General features: G+C 39.5%; 1 protein-coding gene across 1 annotated transcript in view; it reads right to left on the bottom strand.

Annotated features, from left to right (window-relative positions):
• The window catches only part of PHGDH (phosphoglycerate dehydrogenase), a 376,392-nt gene extending 362,667 nt beyond the window's left edge, over positions 1 to 13,725 (bottom strand). Inside the window, exon 1 of the mRNA XM_044075497.1 lies at positions 13,496 to 13,725. Within this exon, the coding sequence (XP_043931432.1) occupies positions 13,496 to 13,633 (138 nt within the window). The 5' untranslated portion in view covers positions 13,634 to 13,725. The remainder of the gene's footprint in view (positions 1 to 13,495) is intronic.
• Positions 13,726 to 25,027: the final 11,302 nt, after the last annotated feature.

The following is a 25,027-nucleotide window of genomic DNA, read 5'->3' as shown; positions in this document are numbered from 1 at the left end:
TTTCCAGGACTGGAAAAAGAGGCTTTCTGAGTTTAGAGCATCTTCATGGATTCATAGATTAGTATTAAGCTAACTGCCCTTGTGGGCCATTTTAAGCCTAGACAATTACCCCATGTGAGAATCAGACCCTGCACCTTACGTCTCAAAGGTAAGCACCTTAACCATTAAGCCAGCCTCCCACCCCTAACAGTGGGAAAGCATGCCAGCTTTACACACACAAACTTTACACACCCCTGTTAAAATACCAGGTTTTTGTGATATAAAAAATGAGACCATAATAAATCATTTCAAAACTTCTCATCTTTAATGTGACCAATAACGTGTACAAGTCAACTGAAAAACAAACAAATCTGTTAAGGGAAAAAATAAAAAACGTACAATACACTGGTTGCATAAGTGTGCACACCCTTAAACTAATACTTTGTTGAAGCACCTTTTGATGTAATTACAACATTCAGTCTTGTTGGGTAAGAGTCTGTTAGCATGGCACATCTTGACTTGGCAGTATTTGCGCACTCTTCCTTGCAAAAGTGCTCCAAATCTGTAGGATTGTGATGGCATCTCTTGTGCACAGCCCTCTTTAGGTTACCCCACAGATTTTCTATTGGATTTAGGTTTGGACTCTGGCTGGGCCATTCCAAAACTTTAATTTTCGTCTAGTGAAACCATTCTTTTGTTGATTTGCATATGTATGTTAGGGGTCATTGTCATGTTGAAAGGTGAAATTCCTCTTCATCTTCAGCTTTTTAGCAGACACCTGAAGGTTTTGGGCCAAAAGTGACTGGCATTTCGAACTGTTCATAATTTCCTCCACTGACTAAAGCCCCAGTTCCAGCTGAAGAAAAGCAACCCCAAAGCATGATACTGCCACCACCATACTTCACCGTGGGGATGGTGTTCTTTTTGTGATGCAAAGTGTTGTTTTTGCACCAAATGTACCTTTTGGAATTGTGGCCAAAAAGTTTAACCTTGGTCTCAGACCATAATACATTTTCCCACATGCTTTTGGGAGACTTTATGTACTGTTTTGCAAATTTTGGCCTGGATGTTTTTCTGTGTAAGAAAATGCTTCCATCTTGCTTCCATCTTGCAATCCTACCCCATAGCCCAGACCTATGGAGAACAAGGGAGATTGCTGCCACATGTAGTACACAACCAGTACTTGCCAGAAATTCCTGCAGCGCCTTCAGTGTTGCTGTACGTTTTTGGCAGCCTCCCTGACCAGTTTTTGTCTCGTCTTTTCATCGATTTTTGCGGGACATCCAGTTCTTTGAAACGTCACTGTTGTCACATATTTTCTCCACTTTTTGATGACGGTCTTCACAGTGTTCCATGGTATATCCAATGCTGTGGAAAATTTTTTGTACTCTTCTCCTGATTGATACCTTTCAACAATGAGATCCATTTGATGCTTTGTAAGCTGTCTGCGAACCATGGCTTTTGTTGTAGTAGGTAACGGAGTAAATGTCAGGAAAATCCTACTAGGACAGCTGAACTTTATTTGGGGTTAATCAGAGTCTCTTTAACTGATGGCAGGTGTGTACCCATGAAGACTGAATGCTGTAATTAAATCGAAAGGTGCTTCAACAAAGTATTAGTTTAAGGGTATACACACTTATGCAACCAGCTTACTGTACATTTTTTATATTTTTCCCCCCTAACAGACTGGTTTGTTTTTCAAATTGAATCGTACAGATTATAGGTCACATTAAAGGTGGGAAAAGTTTTGAAATGATTTATTGTGGTCTTATTTTTTTATATCACAAAAACCAGGCATTTTAACAGGGGTATGTCAACTTTTTATATCAATAGATATATATATATATATATATATATATATATATATATATATATATATATATATATATATACACACACACACACACACACACACACACACACACACACACACACACACAGCTGCTTTATTCACATATATGCATACACGTGTGTATGTGCATTTGTGTATATATATATATATATATATATATATATATATATATATAAATAAATCACATAAAAATACAATCCTGCTACCAAATGTATAACAATCCTGTAAAATAAATATTGGAATCCTGGAATAAAGATGGCAGTACAAAATAGCCCTCCTAACTAAACATTTGTTTAACAAATGTACAACCAAACACACTGCAACCATATCTATATACAAGTATGTAGCCGCGGTGGTGCAGCGGTAGAGTTGTTGCCTCACAGCAAGAGGTTCTTCTGTTCTATTCTCGGCTGGAGTGCCTTCTGTGTGGAGTCTGCATGTCTTCCCCGCGGTAGAGTGGCCTTCGAAAGACATACGTGAAAGGGCGTGCCTTCGCTGAAGGTTGGGCGTCAGGCTGGCAACTTGGCACCATAAAAAAATCTACTGCCAATCATTAGTGGACCGGAGTTCCACTGTGGCGACCCCTAACCAGGAAAAGCCAAAGAAAAACGACAACAACATGTGTATGCACACGTAATTTGTGTTTCTTGTATTTATATACACGTGTACGTGAACCCGTGAGTGTGTAAATAGATTATATATATATATATATATATATATATATATATATATATATATATATATAGTCTCTATACACACACATTATATATATATATATATATATATATATATATATATATACATATACATACACACACATATACAAATATACACACACACATATACATATACAAATATATACACACACACACACACACACACACACACACACACACACACACACACACACACACATATATATATAATTTTATAAATGCACACACACTTATTTCACTACATCACCAATCATACCTGTCAAGTGTTCCGGTTCTGCAGAATGTCCAGATTTTTACCTCATACTTTTGTCTGGTCAAAAAACGTGTGGTTTTATGGGAAAACCATTCAGAGCTGAAGTTACGAAAAACAGAAACATTTGATTTTCAGACTTCCTTCATATTCTTCAAAAAATGCATGCTAAAGCAAAACCTGTTATTTTATTAACTTTGTGAATTGATAATAGCAATATTTAAAATCTGTCCCTATGTTTTTGGCCTTTGTCCCATTATTGTTGCCTCTGTCCAGATTTCTTGCACTAAGTTGAGAGGTATGTTGACGACCCACTACATCAATTATACATGTTCAAAACTCAATAAAACTGGCACATGCGAAATTTACAAAAAAAAAATACACTGTTTTTGTAGGCGGCAAGCCTCACCCCCTGCACTGCCACACCCCCTGCTAACTACATATACCAACTGCAAGATAGCAAAACATAAAGGGCAAAATCCCACTACTGACTGTATAGCAATCCCACAAACGAAATGCCGGGATCATGCAATAAAACAGCAGTTCAATAAAACAACCCTCCTAACTAAAACATATAATGCAACGAACATACGACCAAACATACAGCAACCATATTCATGTATAGGAGTGTGTCTGCATGCATGAGTGTCTCATGAAACAGCAAACACTCATAAGTGAACCTCTAAACAGTGATCAGTTTCGTGCAAACACTCCACTTATTACTTTTTTTTTTGCAGGGGACAAGCCCCGCCGCCTCCTGCTGCCCCATACTCCCTGCTAATTATATATATGCTAACTCGGAGATCACACAACAGCATAAGGACAAATTCCCTTATCCTGCTGTACTGCAATCCCATTCAAGACTGCCAGCAGAAACTCCATTAGGAAGAAAATTTGCTCACAAGTACAAAGATGCATTCAGTCAACTGAGCGCTCCCTCTTACTTATCGAAAGCCCATATTACACACACACACACACACACACACACACACACGTCTATTTCTAAATTTCGAGTTTCTTATGGTCAAGACCATAAGATTGAAGTTTTGAAACTTCGAAATGTAAATTAAAAAAAAATTTTTTTTTTTTTTTGAAAGGGGCAAGTCCCCCTGCACCCCCACACCCCCTGCTAATTAAATATACCAATTCAGAGGTCACGTTACAGTGAGGAGAATGGTAAATATGCTGTTACGCATTGTATGGTGATCTCCGTTTAAACGGTTCAAAGTTTCAATCTTAAGGTCTTGACCATAAGAAATTAGAAGTTTTGAAACTTCGAAATTTAGAAGTAGACCCATATACATTCATACAAATAGCTGCAAATCAAAATTGTGAATGTTCATATGAACAAACGCATTATGAGCCAGTAAAGAATAGCGAATCATTTTCTTTATGGAGTTTTTGCAGGCAACCTTTTGTATGAGTTCACAGTGCAGCAGGGTAAGGGAATTTGCCCTAAACCTATTCTTAGATCTCAGAGTTGCTAAGAAGGGGCAAGCCCCCTGCACAAAAAATAGCTTTATTTTTTTTTCTTGCTTTTGATAATTTCAGATTCAATCTAAAATGGCGGTTCTGTGTTCACTCTCATGAGTGTTTTAGGTTTGATGAGACACACATTACACACACAAAATATACAAGAATATATGTACATTATACTGGCAAAATATAATCACACACAGGTATGCACAGACGCTCACATTGCATACAAGGATCGGTACCATACACAAACGTATCGCAAACTCCATATATTTTCCATTTTGTGATATATTAAAAATAAAATGTAAATGTGTGGTATACTAAATTTTGGGAAATTTTTTTTTTGAAAAGTGGCTATGCATCACTGATCACAAATCAAGTTCTCATCGCCCTGCATATTTTATTTATTATTCCCTCAGACCTACCATATATTCCATTATCTGGGGCTTTGTGTGTGCAGCTTGTGATTTCTGGACTACCTTAATCTTCCATGCTTCTGTACTGAATAAAGCATGACACAGGTAGACTACTGTTTTTTTTAACTGGCTTCCGAGGAAAAATTAACATACTTTTTAAGGGGCTTCAAGGTATTTTAGAGTGTTAACAGTTTATTTTGGATATAATGCAGTTCAAGACCTGTGTGCACTGTAAAATTGTTGAATGTTTGCAGTAACATGAAAAGTTAACTTAACTAATTTGACTTTGGAATGAGGTCCATTCCCATCATGGTATTAGAAACCCAAAAGACTTGGAGAAATTAAACTGTGAGAATCTATACAGTTGGGCAAGTTGTATCACAGTCACTTTAATGAAAACAAAAACTTGTTTTCTTTACAAAATTGTAGGTTAATAATGTAGGGTCAGCATTTTCAAATTAATTCAATAGACACAGTTAGGAGACAGGTTTGCCAGTAAAGCTGATTTCAAACGGATGGTTTGGTCCTGATGTTTAATTAGCGTTTTTGGGCCTTTACCAGATGTTTTAGGCTTAATCAGAGGAGCTTAGAATTAGACAAGAAAAGATGTTTATGGGTTGTGGGTTTTCATGTCTACTTTTATTTCTAAATTTCAGTTTGTATTTCAGATAAACAGGAGGAAGTTCAGTTAATTTTCTTCTAAAAATTATTAAACCTGATTAAGTTTGTAGTATGTAGCTTTTTAGTTTTACATGTGTATAGCTGCTAGGTCTTTTAGCACAAATTATTCTGGGACAAAGCATGTGATTACCTTTAATGATACAAGCAATCTGCAGATCTTTTAAACTTACAATTTGTAGTAGGCATGTGTCTTTATCTCATTTTTATACTGGGGGCCCAGGTTAAAATAACAGGTTATGTACATTTACATATTTTTTGTATATTACACACACACACACACACACACACACACACACACACACACACACACACACACACACACACACACACAAAAGTTCAACACTCTACATCTGCTACTCAACAGACGTACCTCTCTATAGATATACTGGCTCTGTTGTTCTACACTATTACACAGATCCACTGTAATAGGCAGGAGTTTGGAAGCCTGTGGCCAAAAACAGACCATTGTTTTACTTCCCTAAAGGTACCCAATGAAAAAAGTATATATTAAAACCATGCATCACTGACACAGAGTGTGTAGAGCAGATGGAAAGAGTACTTTGACAGGCTGATGAATGGAGAGAATGAGAGAGAGAGAGAGAAGGTTGGATGATGTGGGCATGATGAATCAGAAAGTACAACAGATTAGCAAGGAGGAAGCAAGGACAGCTATGAAGAGGATGAAGAATGGAAAGGCTGTTGGTCCAGATGTCATACCTGTGGAAGCATGGAGGTATTTAGGAGAGATGGCAGTGTTTTCATAGTTTTAGTATAGTACTAGGCTATCTGCCCTAGGGCATTTATAAGCCTAGCCAAAGTGTATGTGGCTTTCGCCACCCCATGTAATGATACAAAAGTGTACAATTTAAATTAAATTTAGTTTACTGTGCCTCTATCTAGCAATGACACAGAGATGACCCCTGGGGTAAACCTACGATCACCCATCCATTCGTCCAGATTTCTCTTCAAGAGAGTCAGGGAGGGGCTCTGCCTAACATGGACAGGCATCCTGTTCCAGAGTGCGGGAAGCCTCTGGATTATGAATCTGTCCCTCCAGCATGTCCTATTCATATTTGTGCTGAGGTTTAGATCTTTAGCTCTCGTGGCTCTGATGGATTTGGATTTTTTGAGGTGGAGCATGTCCATTAATTCTGAATTGGACATGGCCTTGTACGTAAGGCACAGATCACCTCTGAGCAGGCGGTATGCTACTAGAGCTGGAGCTTTTTCAGTCTGGCAGCATATGACATATGCTGGAGACCCTTGATCCTCTTGGTAAGGTACTTTTGGGGTCTCTCCAGCTGCTGCAGGTGCCGGGTGAGGTACATACCAAATGGGGCATTGTACTCAATCATAGGCCTGATAAGGGAGGAATATAAGGGTACAATGACCTCCTTTGATCTGGATGTGAATCCCTTCACGATAGGGTGGGCAAGGTAGAAGGTCTTTCTAACCACTTTGGCGACGTGGGTGTCAAATGAGAGGTCACTGTCAACTTGGGTCCCCAGTGATTACTTTTTCCGTACTTAATGGATTACCACCTATGTGGTAATTTGTGGGTACTTTGTTTTTTCCAAAGGGGATGACTATACATTTTTTGGCATTTAGTTTAAGGCCATGACTCTGGCACCAGTCGTCTGTTTCTGTGAGGCCCTTCTGGAGGATGCATGTGTCAGCTGGTGTGTCGACTATGGCGCCTAGTTTGCAGTCGTCTGCAAACTTTGTCAGCCACAACCCCCCCTATGCTTGTCTGCACATCTGAGAAATAAATGCCGAACAAGAGGGGTCCCAAGACAGAGCCCTGTGGGACTCCACTTGTGACTGGCTTAGAGTCTGACATAGCTCCAGCTATTCTGACTTTGTGGGTTCTGTCCTTTAGCCAGTTTGTAACCCATCTTGTGACAAACGGGTTTACATTTAAGCTGTTGAGCTTGTCTATGATGCCTGAGTGGGGTACTGAGTCGAATGCTTTTGCCAGATCCAGGTAGGCTGTATGAACTGCTTTGCCTTCATCGATGGCTCTAGTGATGGTTTCAAAAAAGTCCACTAGGTTTAAAAGACAGGATCTGCCTTTTACAAAGCCGAACTGGGTAGGGTCAATTGTCTGTAGGTCCCCGATGTCTTTGTTTATGAGTTCCATAATGATCCTTTCCATAGCTTTACAGACCAGGCTGGTCAAGCTTATGGGGCGGTAGTTTCCAGGGTCTGTAGAGGTGCCACCTTTGTGGAGTGGGACCACTGTAGCTGTACGCCAGTGTTCAGGGACGTATCCTGTAGCAAGGCTAAGATTAAACAGCGTTCTTATGTGCAGGTTTAGCTCCTCTAGGAGTTCATGTAGCGCGCAACCCGGGACACCGTCAGGTCCCATGGATGCTGTATTTTTAGCTTTGCTGAGGGCAGCTCTCACCTGGACATCTGAGATTTCAGGGATGTTGCATTCAGCTGAGATATTTATTTTGTCTTTTGGGGGAGAGGGAGGGGAGAAATTTGCACTGAACCTGTCTGCCAGTATGTTGGCAATATCTTTGGGTTCAGTGTATTTTTTGCCGTTATGAACTAACTCTGCGCATATCTGAGGGTTTCCGCCCAGGTTTCTAACATAACTGAAGGCCTTGTGATTATCTTTAGTGTCCTTAGCGATTTTTCTCTCAAAGTTGGCCTTTGATGATTTTATTAGCGAACATAGTTTTTTGCTAGTGCTGATCAGGGATGCCTTCCCTTTATGGGATTTTGCTTTGTCTTGCAGTAGCTTCCTTCTCTTGTTATAAAGTTTGTTTATGGCTGGGGTCCACCAGATAGGATGTCTGCCTTTGGTGGAAAGGGTCTTGGTTTTATTTGGGATTGCATGATCCATGCATTCTTGGAGATGCCCGTAGAAAGCATTTGTGAAGGATTCAGCAGTGTGGAATGTGGCTTCCACTGGCCCAGGGGGCTTGAAGGATACCATTTCAGTCCTAAGGAGTGTAAAGTCTGCTTTTGAGAAGCTTCTCACTGTGACTTAAATAGAGGTGGGATATGAATATCTAGGGTTATTAGTTTATGGTCTGATCTCACTAGTGAGGGGTATACTTCCGGTGTTGAGCATTTTGTCCCCATGTTTGTGATGATCAGGTCAAGTATATTATTTCCCCTTGTGGGGGAGGTGACTAGTTGTTCCATTGCATTTGAGTTGATGAATTCCAGGAACCTTTGGGCTAGGGTGATGGGGCTTGAGTAATGCACCCAGTCTATGTTTGGGTAGTTGAAGTCTCCCAATATGATGGTATTTGGTGAGACATTCATATCCTCCAGTGTCTTCAGGAAGGCTGAATGGAGTTCCTGAGATTGCAAGGGTGGTCTGTAGCATGCTACAAGTTGTATAGCAGTTTTGCCTACGGTTAGTTGCACATGGATGGTCTCCGATGCTTTGTGCGTTGCCACTAACCTGGAGGTGTGGGTGTCTTTAATGAATATGGACACCCCCCCCTCCTTTTGTGGTTCGACCCAGGTTTTGGGGCCGAAATGCATGATACGAGGTATAACCTGGTAGGGCTGGGGTGCTCTTAGGAGCCTTGAACCAGGTTTCAGTTACTGCACATACATCGATGCTTTCCATACTGAGGAGTGCTTCGAGAGCCTGCATCTTGAGATTTAGACTTCTGGCGTTGAGCAGCATTACCCTTAGTTTTTTCCTTTATTGTTTTCTAAGGTGGTGGGTTTGTCTTTTGAGCCTTGCCTAAAAAAGGCACTATGGGGGTGGCAAGAGCCTTAGCCAATATCCGGAAGCCCAGTGGTGACAGGTGCAAGCCGTCCCTTGCGAAGCAGCGTGGCTTGTCCAGCATGTCATCCCAAGCAGACAGACATTGGATCCCCCTAGAATGACACCAGTAATTGAGCCAATTATTAAAGCTGATCATCTTGTCTTTGTATTGTGGCATCATTCTTGGTGAGGGCAAGATGCTGCTCAGGGTCAGGGTCATACCGGCCTGGGCTACATAATCAGAGAGCTCCTCTATGTCTCTTTTCATGTAGTCCAAGAAGGTACGTCTCAGGTCATTCACGCCGGCATGGACAATGACGGAGTCATATTTGTACTTGCTTTGGAGTGACCCGAGTGCTTGTGTTATGTGGCGGATCCTAGCTCCTGACAGGCAGCTCACCGTTACCCAGTGCTCTGTATGTTGGATCTTTCACATTCACTTCACGAACTACTAACCACTATTCACGAAACAAATCCATGTCCAAATGGAAGACTGCATTGGATTACTTTTTGGCCATGAGGAAAAGGCAGATCGCTTCACACCGTAATGGTAAGTGAAAAACTGTATCACAGGATCGTAGCAGTTTACTAGGCTATTGACCCAGAGGTCATTTAAAGCCTAGCCATTTCACCCCAATGTAATACTATAGATACGCTAGTCAATACCCAGAATTGCATTTAGTAATGACTACCCATGTCCAGGAAGGTTGTTGATACCATCCCCAGTAAGATTTTTACAGTGCTCCATCCATTTGTCCGGATACTTTTGAACAGTGTCATAGAGGTGCTCTGTTTTACATGAATTGATAGCCTATTCCAAAAGTGCGGCAGTCGCTGGGAGACAAATCTGTCCCTCCAGCATGTCCTATTTAAGTCACAGGCCATATTTAGGTCCCTGGAACAGGTAGCTCTAGTCTCGTTTGATTTACGGATGTGCAGCAAGTTCATCAGGTTTTGATCTGAGATTGCTCTAAGTCAGGCACAAGTCTCCCCTAAAAAGTCTATATGATAGAGTACAGTGACAGGGACTTTAGTCAGTCTGTGTAAGGCATGTGCTAGAGTCCTTTGATGTTAGAATCCTCTGAGGTCTCTCCAATTGTTGCATGTGCTTTGTACGCTACATGCCAAACAGGGCGTTATACTCAATTATGGCCCTGATTAGTGCCAGGTATAGAGGGGCTATAACCCCCTTTCCCTCATTCACTTTCCACATTCAAGGCATATCATGCAAGTTAAACGGGCACTTTTTAATAATACTAGAGTGCCCGGTCATTCAGTTTACACAGCATATACATCAATACAGTTCAGCATAGTGCAGCCCTGCTTTGAGCACATTCCTCAAACATTAACGTATATAAAGCAGCGGTAGTCATTCCTGCATTTGACTGATTGAACATGTGCAGATGTCACATGCTCATACTTTGCCACATTTAATAACATAATTTTGAAACTCCTAGCTCTTTACATAAGGGTTGGCATAATGGTTAAGGTGATTACCTTATAAATACAAGGTGCGGGGTTTGATTCTAAGGAGAGTGATTTGGTATAATGTTTAAGGTCTTTATCTCACAGATACAAGTTTCAGGGTTTGATTCTGATCTCTGGTTATTAACTAGGCTTGTAACAGTCTGCATACTGATAGCCTGGTATTTAGTAATGAACCAGTGAACAAATGACAGTACTTGTTATACCTTTCTTGGAATATTGCAGCAATTTAATACTGTGAACTTGCCCAGAGGATGAAATGTATGGCATGCAACTGGAATAAGGAGGTCATCCACCTGGCAGAACAAGACTTCAGCTAATATTCTCAGGGAAGGTTCTACACTCAAAAATTCAGGATACGGTGACCTATGAAAACAATGTCTGCTTTGTCATATATTAATAGACACAATGAAAAATAGACAGCAGTACTTCCAGAAGTGGAACTAATTGCAGTGGTACTCTCCAGTACCTGAAGCAAGCACGGGAGTGCACAGTAGAAATGGTTCAATCTAGTTAGCAAACAAATTTATGTTTCCATTTCTCTTTTGTGCCATGGACAGTGCTGCATGTTAATCTAAAACTATTACAGCACTTAAAAGATTTTATGGTAAAATATTTAGTGAACATGTTGATTTAGCTGTTCTGCTAAACATACTGAACTCTGGTTTAGGCTGTTTCATAACAAGAATGATTGCAAAACAGTGCAACTGAAATCACATTTACACTGGAATGAGATAATTCTATTTTGTAAGAGTAAAGTTGCAAAGTGTAGTCAGAAAGTTCTACAAAACAAGTACTGGACAAAAGGTGATTGAGCTTGATATTACAGTATGGAATATATGAGCCACAGCTAGATGCATGAGGTTGTGGACAGCAAAACCCCAGAAAAAACTGTATATTCTGCTGAAATGCCATTTTCAAGCCATTTTCATCAGTAACATGAGGAGGTTAAGAAAAACCATGTAAACCACAGTACAACATGCTGTCACCTGGCCCTGTCCTATTCACAACACCTGGCAACTTGTTCACCTTAAAACCTACACATGGAGATTACAGATCCTTATTTGTAAGGGTTATTCTGAAAGGGGGTTCCCTCCAGCATGGGTTACACTGGAAGCCATCATGACTAGGGGGACCAGAGGGGTAAGAGAGCCAGTCACTAAAACTGCTTGAGGTGAGTGGCCCAAAACAAGTTTGCTGTGAACACCATGCAATTATGGCTACTACAAATACATAAAGGGTGTGTATGTCACCTACTTTTAAGCGTAGATTTCTCCTCCAGATGGAAAAAAAAAAAAAAATCACCCGAGTGTACCACGACATGAACTGTTGGACCCCATGGCTTGACAGCTGTAGTAACAAATAATGACAAAACGTTTTTGTGTAAGTACTAACTTCGAGAATGCTGTACCTCTGAACAGAAGAAAATATATCAACCAAGGTATCACTGCTATTTGTAAAGAAGCACACACTGGTCCAGCTGAAGGAACAAGTGCCATCTCAGCTACATTCCCTTATTATCCAAGGGCCATACCAGTCTGTCTTACTGTATCTCATTACGACCATATTTTTGAGTCTTTAATTCCACATTGGCCCAACTGGGTTTTTACACGTTCATTGAGAAGTTTGTAGTCATGGTTAGGGATAATGATTATGAATCCGTATCTTTACCCATGTATTCCTTCTCTATGAAGGCGGAATGTTAAGAACTATTATGGGCATCGTAGTTCTCAACCTCCCAAAATATTCAGGGACACTTTTTAAAATATCTGTACTATTAACTTCAGAAGTTGACAGAATATGAGAATGCGATTTAACATGCATTTTCAAGTAAAATAGGTATATAAATAATAATTACAATTTTAAAAAGAATAATCCAGCACCCTTTCCTTAAAAAATACCAGTCTTGAGAGGGATTAGGTGGTCAGTGCAAAAAGTTTTTACAAAACCAGGGCAAACATGTCCCTCAAAGTTGGGAGGTACGCTGCACATCCCTGCAAAAAACACCTACATTCGAGGTATAATTAAGCGTTTCGATAGCAACAGAATACATTTAATCATTATCCTGTATTTTTGTAGGTGTCTTTGCAACGTGTTAAGCTCTAAATAAAATTTACTGTATTCTGGTAAAACGCAATCACATACCTCCTCGAAACCCTGGCAACTGGAATTTACTAGAATAACAAAATTTGTTTGCTAGGCTAGCAGCTAGAATGAAAGCGTGGGGTGATAGAAATATTTTTAATCTACGCTTTATCTTTAAAGGCGCTCTAAAATATTGTCACAACACTCCAAACTGTATTTAATCTACGATGATAGGATAGGACAAACTTTCTAAAACCTACATCTACCTAACTGAAGCCAACAATCTCTCCATTGTATTCCCAACTGATTCGTATGAAACACACCAAATAAGGGGCGGGGCGTACTGTAGTAGTTCTGAAAGCCTGAGTAGCTGTTGCATCAGCAACTAGGCACCCTGACAATTTCCAGCTCACATCTGTGATGACAGAGCCAAGGCTGAATCCAATTAACCCCTAAGTACACCGACTTCAAGCTGTGTCCACGTTTATGCTCCATTATATCTTTACTGATGCAATCATAGATATACTACAAAACAAACTTACTAACTCTGAAAAAGACTGTCCAACCCGAGCTGCTGCAGCAGCACCAAATTACATTCATGTGTGCATGTGGTACATCTGGAAACACAAATGCACTTTTCCTAAATGCAATCACATGCAAACAAGCCAAGCGAATACTATTTAAAACAACGATCCTAACTAAGCATCACTTAAACACAAATACGCTTTTTTTTCTTACAGAAAACAATTAAACTGGGTAAATATTAAAAGCGTGATAATAGCTCCGGCTTCCTGGTGATTGCACATTGCTCTCTACCTTTATTTCTGCAATCAGTTCTTCTTTAGTCATATTCTGCTTTTCGACAACCTTTATTCCATTTTCTTGTAAGATTTTCTTGCAGCATGCAGCCACGCTTTCACTGATTAAAATTTTTTGGATGCCAGCTACAGCCATTACAACTACCAAGCAAGGAACTTCTTCGATCAGGTCACAACTCTTTCGCACCTTTTCTCTCAGAAATTGCAGACGAGAAGAAGTTGGCTGATCCTGCAAGCTTATTTAAAGTCCACCTCCGGCGGTACGTCACGATAACTGGGCTTTACTAAACTTTTTTTGCGTTAGCCTATCATTTTTGCTCTTGAACACGAGGCACAATGCATAACTCAAAATTCTAGAAATGTTTGGGCTTGTATCAGTCAGTTAAGCAGACTGTCACTCGTATACATACTCATATTACAGTTTTTCGGGCTTAAAACGTTTAAAATGCTGAGTAGAAGTGACATGAAAATACAAGGGTGTTAAGGTGAGTAAGACCAGAAACTAATATCAATATTTTCATACTTCTCAACCATATCCAGGCTATGCATACTCACAGGAGTAGAATGAGCAGACTCAGTGTACTCAAAGGAGAGCATTTTTCTGGGCATCTCTCCGAAAATTCAACACCCAAAAAGCCAAGAATTTTTAGAACTGTGTAAATTGATATTTACAGTATAGAGGTATACAAATAATGCTTGTGTGAAAGGAATCTCTCTCTTGTCTTTCGGCTTTTCCAAGTTAGGGGTCACCACAGCAGGACTCCAGTCCACTCATGATTGGCAGTGGATTTTTACAGTGCCGAGTTGCCAGCCCGACACCCAACCTTCAATGAAGGCATGCCCATTCACGCTCGCACCTACCTGCATGTCTTTAGCGTCACTCGGCCACAGGGAGGACATGCAGACTCCAGACAGAAGGCGCTCCAGCCGAGAATCGAACGGGAGAACCTCTTGCTGTGAGGCGACAATGCTAACCGCTGCACCACCATGGTATGCTTGTGTGAAAGGAATACACCTCTAAAATAGCATTTCATGTGTATAAATTGTAACAACCAAAAAATGCGCTGTTGCCTTCCTATATGTGTGGTGGTAGCATTTTGAGAGTTGAGTACATTTTTAAATTGATAGGTGGATGGTGGGGACCTGAGCATTCGGTATGTGCAGGAACGGCCTTAGGTCAACTGGTGCCCTAGGAAAAAGGGCTCCACGACAACCCCCCCACGACACCACCTGGTGCCCCCATCCTGCTCTACCTACACCAGATAAATACTGGAAAAGCGCCCCTGCTACAGTGGCGCCCTAGGCGGCCGCCTAGTTGGCCTATGCCTAAGGCCGGCTAAAATGTAAATTTCTGGCTACACCCATGACCGGGTCTGTTAGATGATCGACTTTTTGGAAACTCAAAAATAATATCGAAGAAACCATAAGATCAAGTTTATGAAAACTTGAACATCAAAAAAAAAGATACCCTTTTTACGTTTTTGCAGGGGCAAGCTCGCTACACCCCCCCCCCCCAATTTTGGGGCATACCCCCTGAAAATTATATATACCAACTCCGAGATCTTTCTACAGGGAGGAAAAGGGTAAATTTCCCGATCTTCTCTGTACCACAATCTCCATTCAAAAGTTTTGAGTTTTCAAAAACTCTATCATGGAATCGACCATATGGAGTTCGTGTTTTCAGAAACTCAATCAACTGATAGGGACTCCAATGGCCATACCTCATTATGAGGAGCTTTCACTATTTATATTCCTTACTGTTCCACATTATAAGGATGTAGGCTATATTCATTGTTAGGAATATTTTAAACAAATATTCATGCTAAATAATACTGAATAATATATTAAATCATATGAATTCAACAAAATAACTATTTTGAAGTATAAAAAAGCTAATAACCGTGCAGTGTGATCTTCCTAGTTGAAATCAAAATTAATTGTGCTACTTTCTATGCATCTGTTCCACATCCTGTGAGGTAGAGTTTCACATTTAACAGATGGAAAGTTGAGGACTAAAGTTGTTTGCATCTGTAATGAATTTATCCAGGTTAGGTGCCAGTTAAGAAAAAATACCTGGAAAAAATGTTCCTTTACATACTTAGCTTATCTTATCCCTTAAGTCTCAGGATTTCAGATATTCAAATTATTTAAATCACCTAAATTTACTTTTTCTGTCAGTCAGCAGTAAAGTTACCACCTTTTTAGGTGCTCAAAATGGGGTATTTCTTATGGAACAAATAAGACTGTGTAGGAAAAGCTATAACCTGAAACAGCACAAAAGGCCCATTTTCACCTTCTTGCCAAAATAATCTGTTATTAAATTTTAATTGTTTCTTATATTGTATATCATATAAAGGCATTTAAAATATAGTGTCATAGTTTAATGCAATAAGTAGAGGGAAACTTGGCAAAATATTTCATTGTAAAATATGAGGACATTTTTATAGTGCTTTCTTCCTCATGACTAAACTGCCCAAATCGGGACATTTGCTCAGTTGTTTTTGGACTACATCAGTGCAAACACCCTGGAGCAACTGGTTAGCTCCTCAACTAGGGGTACAACTATCTTAAACCTGGCACTCACAAACGTGGGGGTGGGGGATGTGCCTTCCTGTGCATTAACTCCTCCCTGTTAAGATCTGACTACAAAATGATCTCCTTTAGTATTAAAACTAACCTAGAACTCCCATCAAACCCCAAACCTGTTAAGTAAGTTTCTAAGGCCAATTACCTCAAAGTAAGTGACAGCTTATTAAACTTCCAAGCCCCTCCAAACCCAGATGATACTGAGGCCTGAGATGAGCTGTACACAAAAGCAGTGTGCAACCACATTCATAGCTGCATGAGGAGGCAATACCTGTCCAAGTTAAACCTATGATTACTGGCAAAATAAAACCACCCGGGTGGAACCCTAGCATAAACGGACTATTCAACAAAAGGAAAAAAAATCTTTCCAAAGCCAAGAAGGAACAGACAAAACAGTGCAAAAAGACACTCACCAGTCTAAACAAATAAGAGAACTGGTAAAATCTGCCAAAGCAAACTACGAGGTAAAGTTAACCTCCTAGGTGAAAGATAACCATAATGTTTTCTTTAATAATGTTTGTAACCTCAGTAGAAATGGTCAGCAATGTGCCGAGTTAATCATGAACAGCAACACTTACACCCTGAAACTATAGCAAACCTGCTGCCAACTTCAGTTCAAACCCTCCCCCTTCAGCTCCTACCACACACAAAGAGATACCTGCAACCATTCCTCTACCAGTCATTACAAGGGAACAGGTCCTAACTGCACTTATTAAAGCCAAGAACACAGCCTGCATGGGTCCCAACATCATTCCAAGATGTGACTTAAATAGCTTAGAACAGAATACATTAGGACCACTAGGAATCCACAGCCTCCAAACAGACCTTGTCCCAGAGGAATGGAAGACTGCAACACTCATCCATTTGCATAAGGGGGGCCCAAAACTGACCCAGGAAACTACAGACCCATAAACTTGGCCAGTCTTATCCGCAAGGCCATGGAGAGAATTATCATGGACCTGATCAATAATGACATAGGGAATCTTCAAACACTGGGCCAGACTCAGTTTGGCTTTGTCAAGGGGAGATGTTGCCTGCTCAGTCTGGTGGACTTCTCTGAGAAAGTCACCAAGGCCACGGATGAGGGCAAAATGGTACACACCGCTTATCTAGACCATTGCCAAAGCCTTAGACACAATCCCTCATTCAGGGATCATAGATAAACTTACCGAGTTAGGCATAAACCCTACATCATCAGAGGGATAGCAAACTGCCTCACTGACAGGACACATGTTGTCCCAATTGGGGAATCCACTTCCAATAAGAAATTTGTTACTAGCAGTGTCCCACAGGCCTCTGTGTTGGGACCCCTCCCATTTGGTATATACTTCTGTGAAATGAAGGCCAATGTTAGGGGCCTCTGGCTCACCAAGTTTACTGATGACTGTAAGCTGAGAGCAATCATTGAATCCCCAAACAATGTTGACATCCTACAAACACACCTAAAAATAACAAATGATTGGTGTGAAAACCATGGTTTGAGACTAAATGCTAAAAAATGTGTAATCATACCCTTCATTAAATCAGATATCCCTGCAAATTATAATATTGATAACACACTCCTAAAAGTAGATCCAGTGGTGAGGAACCTAGGAACACAGATCAATTTTAACCTAAACTGCGACCACCAGTAGCTACGATAGTGAGGAAATCCTTCTGTGTGGCTCAACTTATAAGTAAAGGAATGGCATCAAGATCAAAGGAAGTCATAATGCCATTGTACTCGGCCCTTATCAGGCCAATATTTGAGTACAATGGTCCCTGCTGCATGCATCTAACCAGGCACTTCCACCAATTGGAGTGGCACCAGAGGTTTTTTATTAAAAAAGTACAAAATGTAAGACACATGTCTTATGCAGACTAACTAAAGGCCATGTCCCTTTAGTCCATCTCATACCATTTATTAAGAGGTGACTTATGCATGACCTACAAGGCATTCTGTGATCCAGCCCTGATGAAAATGTTACATATTTGCAAGAAAAATATATGAGGGCTACGCATTCCATTTGTGACTCTACAGCACTTGCTGGGGAGACAGATTTGTATCCCAAAAGCTACCTAGTCTATTGAATAAACTTCCCAGTTTGTAAAACAAAGCCCGTCCCTCAGTATCTTCAAAAGGAATTTGGATAAATGGATGGGGAACCATAAATTCACTCCCAGGGTACTGCCCATGTGCTTTATGTTCACAGGCAGTCTGTAAAATGACTTACAGACTCAGGGCTCCAACACCCAAAGATCCATTATCCTGATACTACCAAATCCCATATCTGGGGATTTAAAGTATAATATTGTCATATCCTGTGTATTATTGGGTAGGATTGTAAAGAATATTGTGCCATTAGCCTAGTAATCACCTATGAACCTATTCTCCCTCCACTATCAAAAATATTGGAGCAATGTGTCCACTCTCAGCTACTCAAGTACCCCTTTGGAAATAATCAACTGGCCCCCTACACAACATGGTTTCTAACCAAACCATAGTATAACTGCATTACTCTCCTAAGTCACATTGTGACAATAACTAACTAGTTTCAGCAACCTTCTGGACCTTTCCAATTCATTTGACACAGTGTCCCACCCATCCTGCTCCAAATCCTCAAAGACCTCCACCTGTTGGATGAGACCTCTCTGCAGTTGAAAAGCTACCTTGGTGACACAAGCCAGTGCATCCAATGGCAAAGCACATACTCATCCTTTCTCCCCATGAACATAGGTATTCCTTAGGGATCTAAACTTTAAACCTGAAGCTTTATTATTTAATATATTGATTACTGCATCAGGCCCTTCTACCACTATTTAGTACACCAAATGATTCTAGACTCATTTGCTCAGCCCCTTTCTTAAATAAGCATCATTCAATCACTCAAGTTCCATACTCTTAGTAATCATTGGAGACAACAGTCTAATAATACTCGATGCTAAAAAGACTAAGATGGACTTCCAAGATGGCTGCACACTGAGCAACAGGTTTATTACAGCTTCCACAATGTGAAAGCTGCAGTTGTGAAAAAAAAAAAACTCTAAAGCAATCAGACTGGATAAATTCAGTTACTGGCTTGTAATTGTGTAGCCTGGATGCCAGCAAAGAGGAAATATGGAAAAAGTAGCAAAAAATCAAGTAGAAAAAGAGAGAAAAAAACTCTGACTGGGAAGAATTTTGCAGCTGTTCATCAAAAAGCAGTTCAAGTTTCATCTTTGGTGCAGGAAATGGCTTCCAGTAATTTAAAGGAAAAATAAATCAAATGCATTCAGAGATGTTCAAAATAAACAAAGCACTGAAATAATACATTCAATCAAATAACACAAGGCTGGAAAAATAGAAGAAGATTTAACTAGCTATTCAGATCAGCTGATGAAAATGCAAAAATTAGATGCTAAAATGAAAAAAAAAGTTGAGTAATCATGAGGCTTTTCAGGAAGTGTTGTTTTAAAAATAGTAGTTAGAAGATCAAGCACAGAGGAAACCTGAGATTTTTTTGTTATACTAGAGAAACAGACTATTCATTTTATGAAAAATACAAATAAGCAACTGGATTGGTATTCCACATCAGGATTTGTTAATTGAAAGGCCATATCATGTGTATGATCCAAACCTGACCATGAGAAAGCAGCTATGTTAGTAAAGATGTGGTTATACCAGCAGAAAGAGTTGCATGACAAAATTATGGCAGAGAGGAATAGTATTAAAAACTGGAGATGACGGTGTTTGTGGAAAATGACTATTCACTGTATACCAGGCAGAAAAGAAGCAAGTTTATCACAGCAATCAGGGTATGTTTATTTTTTATATTATTCTAAATTTGTTAACCAGGTAGAGCACTGATCCCTTTGGACCATTTTCAGTCTGAGCTTGCGGAACTACAATAGTTACTTTACAGTATATGCAGACTGAATGGCAAAATACAATATATGTACATATATTATATACAAAGTGAATATCATAGCTGGCTTGAGGGAATAAATATAATAGATAAATAACAGTATATACAGAGTGAGTGAAAAAACACAATATTACATGCATTACTTATGGAGTGGAAATCAGAACTGACATGCCGAAAGAATCACAACCAAAAATAGAATTAGAACAAGGTATGAAGATGGAAGAAATGAATGAAGAGGTTAAGTCATATGACCAGAGAGATATCAGTTGCTTTTTTTCCTAGAGTCTTGAAACGAACCTTTATTTGTGAATGACAAATATTGAGAGGCAAGTGTGAGATTCAAGCTGCTGTATCCAGCTGGCTTCAAAATATTTTTTTTTTCCTGGAGGATCAAATATATTTCTAGAAGCAGAACAGGCTAAGGGGAAAAAAGTTTACCAAATAAAGAATGATCTATCAAGTAGAAGGATACTCTGTTTCTCATTTTTCTGACAATATCAAAGCCCATAGTGAGACATTGCCAGCAAAACATTTCCCATTGTTCCAAAGGAAAATACCTGAGTGACAGAAAAAATCATAGGAGCTGACTAGACGAAGCAGTTATACTTTGAATTTGAACCAAATTTGATGTTGGAAGATGGAAATGGCCAGCAAGAAGACCAGGAACATTGTGAAATTATGCCAAGGTTAGAGTAAGATGATGCTCAACAATTAATAGATGAGATAAGAAGAGATAAGATAAAGACAGTGATTTATAATCAATCAACATGGAAATCTCCAGGAACAGATGGTATCCTGTAGATGTTTGGAAGAAGGAAAATGATAATGATCTGGAAGGTTTTGTTTAACAGTATTTTAAAAGGTGGGGAAATACCAGCATCTTGGAAAAAGTTATGGTGGTTGTGTTGCCAAAGATGGCAAAGACCCTTAAGAACCAGCTTTGCGTAGACCAATTAAAATTTTAAACCACAAATGTAGAGTGTTTATGTCTGTTCTAGCTAAGAGAATGACAAAGGTGTTGCCAAGATTGATAAAAATGGATCAATGTGGTTTTGTGGAGGGGAGGCAATCATTGGACAATATTAACAGAACAATAATGACACAGACGGAAGCAAAATTTAAGAAGACACTGCTATTGTTGGTGGGTCTGGATGCAGAGAAAACATTCAGTAGAGTCAGCATGGATTTTATGACTAGGATAATTGAAGCTTTTGCAGTTCCTGATAGAATACTTAATTAGAAGGCTATATGAAGGGTTGGAGGAAGATTTAAGGTGGGAGGGTTCATCTCCAACAAGCTGTGTTTGAAAGGAGGAACTAGGAAGGGGTGCCCTTTCCCCCTTATTTATTTGAATTATATGTACAACCAATGGCAAATAAAATAAGGGGCTCACAAAAGTTCAGGAATATGACTGATATGGCACTCAAAAAATTTAGCCTTGTTTGCATATAATACTTTGTATTTGATAAATCCAGAAAAGGAAATTTTAGTGTGAAACATGTTGAGACAATTTAAGACCTTTTTTAGATATAACATTTATTTATTTATTCACCTGATATTTGCTTACTGGGAAAGTCCAGCTGGGCATAGATCCCATTTTCAGTGGAGGCCCTGGGAGAAAAGCTCCATAAACATAATACAATTGTTTAACATGATAATAATGACAGTTACTAAATACAATACTTAAGATGATAAGGATGATACTTAGCAATGATAAAATGATAGTAAATTTTAAATGATGAAAATAGTATAGGTAGGACACAACATGCAGATGACAAAAGAATCTATGTAATAATAACTAATTAATGAAAAAAAAACAAAAGCCATAGCGCTAAACTCTGTACCTACACATTAATTGGCTCAGCAATACCCATATTTATGGAGATATCATAAGATGACGTCTTTAGGGATATGGATTAAAATGCTTCTGTTACAGCAGCTAAGGAAATGTGGGAAGAGATTTTTTTTATGGATGTGGACAGTCAGATACAACCAATGAAAATGTTTTTAGTCTCTTTAGTTTTATATACAGGTCAGGCTTATTTTTATCAACCAGAGGATAAGTTGTGGGCAATAATTAATAAATATTTGAAGGAATTTATCTGGGAGGGAAAGAGTTATGTGGGATAAGTTGATTCTTCCCATAGAACAAAGTGTTTAGGATTACCTGATTTGAGCAGATACTTTAGAGCTATGCAGTTAAGGCTCATATACGTAATACAAGTAGAAGATTAGAAATCAAAGTGGAAAGGGATAATGATGAAACAGTGGGAGGATATTAAGAAGTAAGAAATGAGTAGGATTCTGGACGCAGGTCCAATGGGAAACATGCAGAACATTATATTCATAAGGCAACAGATACTATTCTAAGAACTAAGTCAATACAGTAATGTAGACAGGAGATGTTACCAATAGGAATGACTGCAAGTAAGGGTACAGAAAAGAGGCAAGAGGGAGCTGGAATTTACTGAAGGAAATTAGCAAAGCAACCAATGTATTGGGAGCAAATAACAAGGAAGATAAAGTTATTAGAGTGGGATAGGGCCAAGCAGAAGTTTGTCCTGCAGGTTAGAGATTATTTTCCATATCAGAATCTGATAACAGAATTTAGGCAAAGAGTAAAGGATAGGAAGTGCTAAGTGAAAGATCAGCTAATGCAGAATTTTTAATTGAGTCTAGAACAAAAGCAGCTGTTAAAAGAGGATAATTAGTAGGACTTATAAAATGTTGCATGCTAACTATAAGAATCAGTCAGGGGAGGTTTGAAAAGATTGGGAAGAAAAACTAGAAAGACAATTTACTAAGGAACAATGGAAATACATCTGTATGTCTCCCAGTTATGCAACAAATACCAGAAGGTTTAGGATTCTTTAAAGCATCTGCATATAGGTTCATAGGTAGGTACTATGCTATCGGCCCAAGGGCCTACATAAGCCTAGCTAACAAGGTTCCCTGGCTTACGCCACCCAAGAAAGTTATTTTCTTGTGCCACTGTCAAGCAGAGACACAGAAGTGATCACCGGGGTTTATTTCCTATTTCCCATCCACTCATTAAGATTTTTCTTGAAGAGTGCTAATGAAGAACTTTGCTTGACATAGATGGGTAGCCAGTTCCAGAGTATGGGAAGTCTCTGGGACAAGAATATATCCCTCCAGCATGTCCTGTTTATTGTGGTGACAAGGTTTAGGTCCCTAGAGCATGTAGCTCGGAGGGATTGGGATTTCCTTAGGTGTAGCATGTCCAACAGCTCTGGATTTGACATAGCTTTATATGTTAGGCACAGATTACCTCGGAGTAGGCGATATGCCAAGGAGTAAAGCTGGAGTTTTTTGAGACGGTCAGTGTATGGCATCTGTTTGAGGCCAGTAATCTTCTTTGTGAGGTACTTCTGTGGCCTTTCCAGCTGCTGCCGATGTCTTGTGCAATACCCCAAAGCACACTTTAAATTTTCCTTAGCAGATAGCATATGCTGGAGATATAATAAGAAAGAGAGAGGTAATTGGGAGCATGTGTTTTGGGAATGTAACAAGTGGCAAATTGTAAAAAATACCCTGCAGAGTGTTTTGTCAGAAATGTTTTCTTTGAGCTGGTATATGGGATCTGAATTGCCTAGACACAGTAACACGTTACTACATTTAATGCTACTGGCTGTCAAGAAAGCAACTAATGGAAATGGAAATCAAAAATATAAACCAAATATTACTGAAGTACTGGATATTGTAAAGAAGATAAAAGAGATGGAGGTGGGATCCTCAGAAAAAGTAAAAAGCAAATTACATAGAAATAAAATGACTCTGTGGGAACAACACACACAGGGTAATGTTCAAGAGAAGCAGTGAGGTTTAAGGGAAGGAAGGAAGTGACCAATTGTATACTACATGAAAAAATGTCACTATGGTTTGTTTTATTTTAGATTAATGCATGTGTATCTGTGTCACTGTTTTAGTTGTGGTTTAATAAAGATTAAGGTTACGCTCTTCCTTCTCAAAACCTCATCTCTGATCCACCTTATCCTGCTGTACTATTCTAAAAGGATATAATACTAGTCAGAGTCTCAAATGCCAAATTACTTGGTGTCAGCATTAACAATAATCTTTGGTTTGACCTACATTTCAGTAACTCCACTATTCACAAATCTACACTCCACTCAGCTACATATATTAGAACAATGCTGTTACAGAACAGGGAAATTTGCTACTCTCCTTCCTAGCAGGGCATGCCATTGTACTGTAGTCAAAAAAAAAAAAACACTGAGCTAGATGAAGTTTCCCAGTTACCTCAAATATGTCCATCTAAAGTTGTTTTTGCTGTTGTATCTTTCGGCTTTTCCCGGTTAGGGGTCACCACAGCGGAACTCCGGTCCGCTAATGATTGGCAGTAGATTTTTATGTATCGAGTTGCCAGCCCTGACGTACAACCTTCAACGAAGGTACGCCCATTCACGCATGTCTCCACACAGGAGATGCTTTAGCTGAGAATCGAAAAGGACAACGTCTTAGTGTGAGGCGACAACGCTACCGCAGCACCACCTCCGCAGTATATGTCCATCTAAAGTATGCCCATGTTATTCCCTGCCAGAACTCATAATGCCCAGCGTTAGCATCACTGCTCAACTAGATATTTCTCCACCAGAGAGCTATGCTCCCAAGACAAATCCCTTGCCTATCAACCCAAGTCTCATTACTCACATGGAGATGCACTCTACTCCCTTAATGTGGCCAAGCAAACCTCACTCTTCTTTATCTTGGTCAAACTGAGAACTCTTACTTCCTCAAAATGTGACTTTGCCAATGTTTTACCACACCTGACTAGTCTTTTCTACAATAACCTCCATTACCCACATTTCCATTAAATTCTACTACTGTAGGGCTGTCTTTAAGCACAACCTACAACTCATTTTGTATGTACTGTTAATATCCTCTTAAGTCTATGTATCATATTAATACTAATGGATCTGTTATCATTTCTGTATAGTTGAATTAGTTTCACTATGTATAGTCTTACATAAGTACTGTGGTCTGTGGAAACTGATAGTATTTAGTGTTTACAGTGCAGTATG

Source organism: Protopterus annectens, chromosome 6.part1, assembly GCF_019279795.1.
Source record: "Protopterus annectens isolate FY-2018-M chromosome 6.part1, PAN1.0, whole genome shotgun sequence".
Taxonomy (NCBI): domain Eukaryota; kingdom Metazoa; phylum Chordata; order Ceratodontiformes; family Protopteridae; genus Protopterus; species Protopterus annectens.
This window is presented reverse-complemented; position numbering and strand designations above follow the sequence as displayed.